At 34.5% G+C, this 12020-nt stretch overlaps 1 protein-coding gene across 2 annotated transcripts in view; it reads right to left on the bottom strand.

Annotated features, from left to right (window-relative positions):
* Positions 1-12020, bottom strand: part of LOC150085638 (transforming acidic coiled-coil-containing protein 3-like) — a 292710-nt gene that overhangs the window by 94864 nt on the left and 185826 nt on the right. For both annotated transcript variants that reach the window (XM_090374148.1, XM_090374149.1), the window contains one exon: positions 9065-9248. In XM_090374148.1, coding sequence (XP_090230274.1) covers positions 9065-9248 — 184 coding nt within the window. The remainder of the gene's footprint in view (positions 1-9064; positions 9249-12020) is intronic.

Genomic DNA, 12020 nt, shown 5'->3' with positions numbered 1-12020 from the left:
TCAAGAGCAACTGCTTGAGTTACATCAAACTTTATCACTGAATTTGTCCAAAGATGGGTAACATAAGCCAGAATAGCACCAGTGAATCAACACTGATGGAATCCATACTGGTGATCGTTGATCAGATGGAAGGTTTCTAGACAGAAGGAGTTGGCAGTTAATTGTTTTCTCCATTACTTCAGAAAGAGTAGAAGTAATTGCAATGGGACGATAATTGGATGGGAGGGATTTGTCACCCTTTTTAGGAACTGGCTGGATGTGAGTAAATTTCCATGCAGAAGGAAAAACACCTTTGGAATAAGAAAGTGAAAAAAAGATGACACAGAACAGGACTAAGTTCAGGAGCACAGGTTTTGAGAACAAGTGGAGAGATAACTCCAGGACCTGCAGCTTTCTTAGCATCGACTGCTCAAAATCCTTCTCACATCCTTTTGACAAAAGACCACAAGAGGCTTTGAATTAAATGTACTGGGAATGGTGGGAGGCGGTTTACCAAGATCATTAATACGCGAGTCAGAAGAAAATTGGGATGCTAGTAGGCCAGCTTCATTATTATTATTATCATCATGCGTTTATTCCAGAAAAGGAACCACTTACTGCTTTAAGAACAATAATAATTTTTAAGCTATTGACTGAAAAAAAAATATTCCTGGGACAGCAGTTAGCCATCCCAGGAATATATTTTTTCAGTCAATAGCTTTAAAAATTATTGTTCTTAAGGCAATAAGTTTCACTTTTACTCAATTCCTTGGCTGAAGTGGCGATAGAACCATCTGGTTTAAACACAGGTGGGAACAGCGATGGGCAAAAGTTGGGGCCAATAGCTTAAGAGACAAGAATGATCGGCTACCATTTGGACAAAAAGCAAGTTTTCTACTCTTAGCCTGTTCAAAATCCATTTTGGACTGATTAATAACTGCTTTACAATTGTTACGAGCTTTGGTGTAGACAGAAAACGAACCTGGAGATTTGGATACGAGCCAATTACAATATGCAACATTCTTCTCTTGAACAGTCTTTAGCACATTTATTGGAAAACCAAGGTTTAGATAAAGGACGAGATTTTAAGGTGGAGTGTGAAATAAAGGATTCCATTCCTACAAGGAAAAGAAATCATGCAGATCATCCCATTTTGCATTTTTGTAATGCCAAACAGAATTTTGTGAAAGAAAGCCTCCATTGCAGAAGAGACCATGATCTGAGGTGCTAACAAGAAGACTAACCTAAACTGTGTAGTTAGAAGGGTTGTTTATGAGAAAAAGATCCAGCATGTTGACTGTATGGTTGGGATTGTCCTGTATTCTGGTAGGTAAATGAACAATCTGTGCAAGATTATTAGTAATTGAAAAAGCCTCAGCATCTCAACCAGCTGGGTCTGTATGACTAGAAAACGGAAGCTAGATGGAGTTGTGCACGTTAAAATTACCTCACCGTTAGGAAAGCTGGACTGAAGAAAGTCAAGTTTCAAAGGGAGGAAGTCAAATAGCTCCAAGTGATCAATGCAGTTTGGAGAACGATAGAGACAATAGATATTTGACAGAATGTGGTAAAGAGATTTTAAGCCAGAGAAGATCGAAAAGAGGAGATTCCAAATTACTTAGTCCCTGACATGGAAAATCGGAATGGGCATATGCACAAGTACCACTCTTTGAAGCAAAAGGATTCATACAATAAATAATTCTGACAAATGAGATGAGCAGTTGTTGAATCAACCAATAATTGAAATTCAGTCAGAAAAAGTATGTCAAGTTTGGCAGACTGTAAGTGGAAATGGATATCATGAGATTAGAACTGAGAGCACGTATATCTGTGTAATGAATGAGGAAGTGTTTGGGAAGTTTAGATCTTTTCACAGATAAGTTTGCTCTGTTAGTTTCGCAATTCATGTTGTATTCAGTATTGAGAAAAGTGGGGGGGGGGGGGGGCATGCTGTATGAAGTAATGAAATTTTTGGATATGGCATACACATGGTAAGAATATACCCAGATCCTTGACATAACATGGCCTCAACAATTCCACCCCCCACCACATACGCACTATTCTGACTCCCTCCAGTCACTATCTGGCAGAGTACAGGCGGCGAGATTATATACTAGCTGATCTGGAAGCCTCATAGAGAGTTACCAATAGGTTCGGTCCGGTGTACTAACTAGTGGCCAGCCTGCAAACACCGTTTTAGAGCTGTATCCTCGAAATGTAAGGAAAATTGGATGTCGCCATGATGTCCATCATAACTTCAAAAGACATCAAATCATACTGCATGACAAGAGATGGGGGAGGTTTTTACAGGAGCTTTGCTCTGAAGACTAAACATGGGTTACACCACTTCAAGCCTCCAATAAGCAAAGTGGTGGTATTGCACTCGTTGACGAGAGTCCTACCACCTAGTATTGCCTGGTAACACAGAGAGGCAACATTCCTCCATGTGGTGTGGGCACCACAACTCTACCCCTGCTTACACTGGTTTGCACCTGGGTGCTGTATTTCAGGACTTGCACCCGGGCATTATATCTGGCTGGCACTGACCAACTGGATTTTGCAAATTAGGTCCAATTGACTTGAGTTTCACCCGAATATCAGTTCCATCAGCGTTTTAGACTCCCATATAGCAAGCACATGTCTCATCTGAGAGAATGTCTGCGGCACCCTCAAGGACAACTAATTATCAATGGCCTTACACAATTTATTCATTTACCTACCAGAACACCACACAATCCTTATCACACTGTTCATCTTTTCACCAACGACTCTTCAAAGTACGCAGTCAATGTAAGTGGACCCCTAGGTATTTCAGATCCCAAACAGATGGTCTTTTCTCCGATGGAGTCCTCTCTCTCTCTCTCTCTCTCTCTCTCTCTCATAGTCACTTTCAGACTCCTGTCCATTTGGTATTACAAGAATGCGAAATGGGATGAGCAGCATAATTTCTATTCCACTTTTCCTTCATTGGGTTATTGTTTTAAACCAATCTACAATCCTAATGTTTTCTCAGATCATGTCAGTAAAATAATTCTTGCAGTGAAGAAATCCATTATTCCTCACTCCAATCTAAAAACAAGTATTTTCTCCAAATTTTGGTTTTCCAATAAATGTGTTAAGGCTGTTCAAGATAAGAATTAGCATATCAAAAATAGCCTGTATCCAAATCTCTAGCTTTATCTTCTGCCTATGTTAATGTTTGCAACAGCTATAAAAAAAAAAAATAATAAAATAAAATAAAAAATATATATATAACCAGTCTAAACTCAATTTCAAACAATTCAAGAATAAAAAAGTTGTTTCTTCCTCAAATGATAGTTGAGCTTTCTGCCTTATGGCTAAAGCTATTGGCAGCAACTTCTGCCCATTCCATAGCTACCAAATTTTGACTTCAGAAAAAATCAGGTTTTTTAAAGTTCTGAACACACTAGAAATTAAATTTCACTGAGAAAGCACATTTTATATTAAAATACAGCCATTTGGATTGTGTTTGCCAGTACATAACATTTTTCTGTCTGCAAATTTTTGTTTGAATATTCCATTACACATTAACTGGTTATGACTGCTTCAAAAAAAGATACTATTGCAAACAGGAAAGTTTTGTTTAGTTTGTAAAGTTGTTTCAACTCTTCAGAAATTTTGTTCACCACACTGGCCTTGCTGTCAATTGCATATCCATAGCTTTTGCCAGAAAAGGAAGCTTTTAATTCAGTTTTTGTTTTCCTAAGCTAGCTGAATATTCTCTCAAACTCAGGACTGCTATGAGTAATTGTTAGAATGCCAAACAATTTATAGTCGGTTCTAACACTGAAACTGACAGAAATTATGCTGCAAAACATCTATTGCTTCATTTATTTCTTTATCTTTAATTGCACCTTCTTGGTATAATTAAAAGGAAACTTGGTGTAATTGTACAAGAAACTTGTCCACAAAAAAATTTCAAAACTGATGCCATTTGATGAAATTTGTGCTACCAAGCATTTATAGGAACATCATATTTCAATGGAACTTCTGCACCATGTTGTCACATGCAGCCAACAAAGTACTTCAATACTGAGCAAGAGAACAGAATCTTCTCTTCCTGGCAGGAAATGACTGTGACTAAGTCAGAATCATTCTTCTGGTTTAGTCTGCTATGGTAATTAATTTCCAACATAGAAGTGGAATATTTGAAAATGGTGTTTATTCAAGACAGAAGAGAAAAACCTGAGCAGACTTTCCACAAGTGAGCAAAATATGCTTAGGATTATCAGCTCAATTGGCCCGTTTAGGACTGCTTTTATCAGAATTCATCAATTTGTATTTTTTCAATTTCCCTTTTTTTATAATTTGGAAGAGTGCTCATATTGCTTTTCTCACCACTTCTAATCTCTTCTTTAAACAGACTTGTCAATGGTTGAAACTGTTTTACCAGTCTTAAAAGTTTGCATTTAACAACAACCAATGTGTATACACTTTGCTTCACTGCAGAATCTCTTTTACATAAGTCGCATGAATCACTTGAAATTGTTTAAATCTCTGTCTTTCCTTTTTGGCACTTTTTTCCTAGACAGTGGTAAATTTCCACCAAATATTTATCTGCTTTCATAAAAAAAAGGCATACAGCTCAGAATTTTCAGCTTAAAATTTTATATGACAAGGACAACCTGTTACATCATGCTCAATCTTTTAGTATCTTTGCTACTCCAGTTCCTACAGCAGGTGCATTATCAATAATAAGTGAGTTTTTTTGAAGGAATCTCACATGCTTTAAAGTTGTTCGGAAGATAGAGGTTTACTGTTGTACTTTGTACAGCCACCTTCCAGTGTTGGCAATGACCGCAAGCTGCCTTCAATTTCACAATATTTTTTTTTATAATTACAAAAGGTTACCACAATGGAATATAGCTTGGAATCATTTTGATTACTACCATCTGTAGCAACTGAAAATGGCTTATTTTTCAGTCACTGGTACCTCTTCTTTCCCTATTCATACAATTTAAAGGGTCCAAAGACAGATAACCTGCATGTGAAATTGGCTGGGCAACCATAACAGTAAACACTTGAGTTATATGGGCTACAGGAGCTTAGCAACTAGGCACTTCAGAGATGATTGAGGGTTATAAGGCTGAGAGGAGTTAGTAAAATGAACGAAGGTGGAATTTCCACTGTTAAAAGAATTCCAGAATAAGGGTCTATAAATTCAAATTACAGAGGAAGAGATTTAGACTAGATTGTAAGATGTTTTCTTTTAGCCAACAAGTTGACTACTGGAACAAGTTGCCTCCACAGGTAGTTGAAGCTGACAGCAAGCAGGTCGTTTCCTTGCAATATATGACTATTACTATTTCACTACTGGGAAACGTAATCTGAAGAATGTGTCAATCATCCCCTGCATGACTGACACAACTCAGAGGAAGATTATGTTCTATGACAAAATATGCAAATAAACATCAGTTTACATTACGATATCACTATCACAATGAAATGCAACATCTATTTTTGCATTTCTTTCCATTCACTGAATGCTGTTGTAATTTATTTGTTTGAAAATGTCTAATTACATCACATTTCCTAGTGCTTGACACTGAAAAATCACATTTACGCAAGGCATTTTACATTTACATGTTTAGCAAGACTAAAAACATGTTTACCATTTTTCAGATTTTATAGTAAATTAAAAATCTTGCATCTTCTTAAAGACTATTTATTAGCTATTTACTAGTCATTCCCTAGTACTCACTATGTAAGTATTAGGAAATGACTGTGCATGATAGAACAATGCTATTATTTTGTATTCCTATTATGCAAAATGACTACAACAGAACAACTGACAGCCAGTTCATTAATAAAAATAAACACAAATTTCAAAATTAAGAAAAAAAAAATATATATATCAATTTTTAAAGTAGTTTTATTATTTTCATATGAAAAGAAAAACAGAGAAAAGGTGAGTTTTTCAAAGAGAAAGAGACAATCTTTGTCATCAACGAGGAGGGAGAAGGGTAAAAAATATGGATTCACCACTGTACATCTGGAAAGTTGGCAGCTATGCCATCTATACTTCCACCTCCATTACAACTTTATGGTTGAAGTGCATCCTCAGCTAAAGATAAAGCTGACATGTTAGCATCTTAATTTTGTTGTAACTCTTGTATCAATGATCCTGTTAAATCACTTCTATCAGAAAAATTGGAAGAATTCTGAACAGTTCTTGAGACCAAGAAAGCTCCAGGTCCCGATGGCATCTCCTCTTCTTTGAAAAACCAACCAGTGCTCCTGTTTTGTGTCACTTTTTAAACTTAATCCACTGATGTTTTTCCTTCTGCATGGAAATTTTCTTATATTCAGTCACTTCCAACACGAAGGATGACAAAATCATTCCTTCACTGCAGTACACTTATTATCTTTAATCTTAAAACGTTATGCAGAAATCCATTAACTTGATCAATGATTGCTAATATGGTTTCCATCATTGTTGATCCGATCATGAGATACTGGCTTATGTAACTTACTTTTTTGAAAAAAAATGTGATGGTAAAGTTCAGTCAAACTGATGAAGTTGCGCTTAAAATTTTCAAGAGTTTTATTTTTGGCATAGAAGTAGAGCAGACTTGATTTACTGAGATCGGATTAACCGGGACACTTCAAGACTCCAAATTTATAATAAAAAAAAAAACAGAAATCTTAAATTCAAGTAATAACTAGAATAGGTATAAGCAAATGTTTTGTGTATATAAGTGGCATTATAAGTCGTCATTGGGAATTATCTTGCAATCCCTTGCAAGATAATAGCAGGGGTTGCTATTATCTTGCAATCCTTGCTGTCTTCAACATTCACCACTAAAAAAAAAAAAAAAAAAAAAAAAAAAGAAATAAAAACCAGAGAGAGAGAGAGCGAGAGACCAAATGTTTAGCTTGTTTTAGTGTGTCGCGTTGATTATTGTATTCAAGTCAGCACAACAAAAGAGGCAAATTTTGTTTCGCTATTTATGTCAGGGATATCGGAATTATTATTATTATTATTCAATTCAATTCAATTTATTTCATTATTATTTTTTTTTTGTTCAGAAATCACAAAAATAATGGGCAAACGAAGAGTTCTTTCAATTAAACAAAAACTTGAAATTATTCAAAAGTTTGAAAATGGTGCATTCGATAAATCTCTAATGAACCATTCTAATACTGGTGACTAAACTATATGTAACACTGTAAAAAATAAAGGGAAGCTATTAGATTTAAAATCAACATCATAAAAAATAAAAGGAAACATCGTATCGGGCATGCGAGTAGTATGTGGTAAGTTTTTTTATCTATCGCCATACTTTTTACGTAGGTTGCTGAACATTTTTTGATACAGTAAGTCCCCGACTTACATAGCTTCAGACTTGTGTTACATTATTTATATTTTATTTATGACTGAAGAGTTCAGTAAAGGGTACACATATTTCACTATAATACTGTAACTTAAAAACCCACAGAATTCCAGCTATCGGTATTATCGCAAATGCAATAAAATCGAGTTTACTACCCGTTTACAATGACTTGCAGTAACAGAAAAGCCCAGTAACCCGGAAAGTGGAAATTGTTTTTATTGTTTTATGGTAGTGACCTCCAGAAATATGCTTTAGTAAAATGTGAGCTCATGTGGGGTGATAATAGCAAGTTGTCACCTTAACCGTGTGAAGTTCTTTTCAGAATATTTAATTTGTACTGTTATCATGGTGCTGACTAAGAGAATAAGTGACAGTGGTACTAGTAAATCTATCGAGTAAAGGAAAGTGATCGAGTTGGATCGGAAAATTAAAATAATAAGGATGTATGAAAATAGCCAAACATTAACAAGTATCGCAGGGAATTCAGATTTGTCAGTGGCAACAGTGAACATGATAATAAATGAGAAAGAGAGAATACAAGAAACGGTGAAGGAATCAGTACCAATGAAGTCAACCATAACAACCAAAGCTACAAAACACATCAGTTTTTACAGTACTAGCATGCATTTTTTCTTCCTTTTATGTTTTCTTATGTGCCACTCTGGCTACTTCACCGCCATCCCCAGATAAAATTTTTAATTGAACTAATTAAAAATATACAGTCCATTCCAGTTATTTGGGACACATCGGGACTAGTGCATTTTGGCCCGATTAAGTGGCTGCCCCAATTATCCAAAGTTTCATGTAAATAGTTAAAAATACAATGTATCCCCCCCCCACAATTGATTCACTATACAATCAAATCACGACGAACTCACCATAGTAAAGTACCATTCACTATACGATGTGTAGTAAGCACTGGTCACGTTTGTGAATTAAATTTCAATTCTATTAAACAGCAATTCTAATTAGCGAAAATAGGAGGAATATTATCCACAGGCTATAAAAGCAAAGATATATTAAGCACAAATTTACCCTTTATTACCTTATCAATTAAAAATGAAATGATACATGAAAATCGAAAGAATATACGTGATAATCGGAATAATTAATACATACTGTAATATGTACATACGAACTAGTTGGCATTTCTGTTCACTGACATTTGTGAGTGGGGGTTAAAATAAAAAACAGTAAAAAGATAAGCAATCAATAACAAAGAATACGGTACACACAAATTACAAGTAACATAATATGCACAATTGAGAACGGAGTATCGAGTTACAAAGCTTTAAAAATAGGAATGAAGAGAAGATCTGAAAATTATATTTTTTTATATGATTGAAGATTTCATGGAAGTGTAAACACATTTCACCAAAATAACCCACAGAATTCCAGCTGTCGGTATTATCGCAAATTCAATAAGATCGAGTTTACTGTCCGTTGATGATAGATTTCACTAACAGAAAGGCCCAATAAACAGGTGAATGCTAATTGTAATTTGTCTTGAATCAAATTTATCAATTTGATTCAAGCATCGAGGGACAGACACTCTTACAACATGGATGTTTAGATTGGGGAAAAATTCCATTCACAGCAGTAGCACACACTGTATTATTAAGCTGTACTTTACATAAAATTTGTATCATACAGCAAGAAATTTTAAAAGACTTCCATAAAAAAAGAAAGAAAAAAAAAACAGGGATTATCTAAAGAGATTCGTTACTCACTTTCTTCTTAGGAGATGAACCAAAATCTATTAATTCTTTAGTTGCCATGGTTTCAGTAGCACCGTCAACTCCAATTTCCACTGACTGGTTTGCATCCTTTGGTCTTTCTGCATCTCCTCCAGCATCAACTTCAGCTATAGCTTCCTCCCTACAGCCTACAGAATTCTGGATGGGCAAGGAGACACTTAACAAAAACAAAAATAAAATAAATAAATAAATAATAATAAATAATAAAAATTAAAGTTTTATATATATATATATATATATATATATATATATGAAATATGAAAACGAAGAAGTGGAAGGGGGGAAAAATAGGAAAACAGTACGTGTACCTGAATGCGCCAAGCAGCAAAACAGGATATATGTATATAAAATATAAATATAGATTAAAAAAAAAAAAAAAAAAACATAGAAATACAGTGTTTGGTACATGATCAGGTGTAGCCCCCTGATGAAATACCTGATCTATGTACCAATTTTCAATTTTTTATAATTTTTTAAAATTTTTAATTCTTTAATTTTTATTTATGAATTTTATAATTTTTATCTCTATTATCCTCCCCTCTTTCTTTCTTTCAGCTTTTGTTCATATGATTAGCCTGTTAATTCTACTTAATGATTTTTTTTTTTTTTTTTAATAGGTTCTTAACATTCTCTCTTTTTTCTCTTCAACTAGGCTTGGCATTGTGTGTTTAATAACTTCTCCATCTATATTTATTTTTATTTTACTTTCATTTGTAACACTTAAAAAAAAAAAAAATATATATATATATATATATATATATATATATGAACATAGTATGAACGAGTAGGTGGTAACTAAGGAAAACAGTATATAACTAGGTATGTAAATATGTAAATATGTAACTATGTAAATATGTATATAACTAGGCACTGCCTTAGGAGCATATTTAATACAGCTTACACTCATTGAAAAAGTTGTACCTGTATTTGCTTCTAAGGCAGTAATCAATTCTTAGCTTCTTTCTTGCCTTACTCTTCCTTCATTTTTCAGGAGAACCATCTACCACCTGCCTAGCTTACCGTTGGCTCGCAGGCCATCTTGGTTTAAGCTATAAATTATTTTCGCATCCAACTACTTGCCAGTAAGAGGGCGCTGGCATCATATACAATACCTATATATTTTAACACGCATGCCACAACATGGTTTTTTTCCCGCGTCGTAGCTTTGTGGTAAGTCTGCTTTACTAGTTACACATTGCTGTAAGTAATCAGGAACTAGCCATTCTTTTCTTCATTCAATAATTTATATTATTATGTTATTTTATTTGATTTTATTTTATTTTATATTATTTTATGCTTTCCAAATTTTGGCTATACAACTCTACTGCAATACCAGGTTCTCTTACTACAAGAGACGGGAAGTTACGCTCCCGGTATTTTCCGAAGTAATTGCTTTACCACTCTTCCTTCACTTTAACTATACACTATCTTTTTCTACATTTCATACCTCAAGAACTATTAGAGCAATTCGAGGGGGATTGAGGTACTATCACCTTCCTATAACCTTGTTTCCGTTCTCCTTTCTTTAGCATAGCTGACTATCTTTTATCATCAAATAACAAGTTTATAAAGCATTATTGGTTCTCTACTATCACCATTATTTGGTTTTTACATTGTTTTCATGGTCTGGGCTATCGGTCGGGCTAAAGTCATCTAGCTTGTTAACCACCTTAAAATTGTTTCCCCCCCCACCTTATCTAAATATCTCATACTATAATCTAGTATATCTTAACGAATTATATATCCTTATGATACCTTATGATTCATCAGGTATAACAAGCAGAGGACAACAGAAACTGATAGCTCGCTAATTGTAGGTAAACACATTGCAAGGGTTAGCCCTCGATAAAGTCCTTTGTAATGTGTATCCACCAATCTATACTGCAATTGGCTTGACATGGGAATTTAGTAATTATCCTTATTTATTTGTTTTATTTTGCCTATAACAATTATATGTTTCCCTACTAGGTTATACCATGGACCAAAGTCAGCTAGGATTGATATCACATCCCTTAGTTACCACCTACTCGTTCATACTATGTTCATAGTTATTAAGACTGATGTAATGTTTTATCTAGACATTGATGGCATTAATCAGCTCTTCTCACCTTTATTAGGTCTTTGATTTTTTGGTTTTTGCTACAGTTTCCACTGTTTGCATCACCTTCACAATTGAATATTTTACCTTTCAACTGTTAACTATTTGCCATATCTACTATATATATATATATATATATATATTGTGGCATGCTATGGATGCAAGTTGACAAGTCTGGGGAATTATATGGCCTGCTGGTGGCCCACTGGGACAAGCAATTACATGGGATGTGTTATGGTAACTAAGGGGAAAAAAAAATAGGTGCACAGATTGTACAGTAATACCAGGAGTATAATAAATAAATTGGAGGAATGAATTTTAATGTAGTTTAAGTATTTTTGGTTAAGTCATCAAATGTGAAAATTGCAGGAATATCAGAAACATGGTGCCACTCAGACATAGGAGGATGCAGATGGAGAGCACAACATTTACAGAAAGGAAAGGAAAGGAGAGGGGGATTATGATTTTAGTGAAGAAGCATGCAGATTAAATCAGTTCACCCAGTTAATGTAGGTGCCTAGTGTAATGCTGACTAAGTTTGATGTGACATAAGTAGAAAAACAAAAATGAGCGAAAGGGTATATTTATAGGCCAAATGACTGTTATGAGTATAATGAAGAGCTATATAGTAAATCGATGTCTTATAATTAGGGGGACTTTAACTTTCTAGATAATTGCTGGAACTTGTGGGCTGCTCACTTGCACAATAGCAGGGGCGAGTTATTTTTGAAGATGTTAATGAACAATTATTATTTAAACTTGATAACAAGAAGTCCTAGAGTTCCTCGCATTTTTATTATGAAATATACTTGAAGGTGTAACTACTGTCAA

Source organism: Mastigoproctus giganteus, chromosome 5 (genome assembly GCF_048544385.1).
Source record: "Mastigoproctus giganteus isolate SK-2022 chromosome 5, ASM4854438v1, whole genome shotgun sequence".
NCBI classification, from domain to species: Eukaryota; Metazoa; Arthropoda; class Arachnida; order Uropygi; family Thelyphonidae; genus Mastigoproctus; species Mastigoproctus giganteus.
The sequence above is the reverse complement of the archived record's forward strand: the minus strand, read 5'-3'. Positions and strand labels throughout refer to the sequence as shown.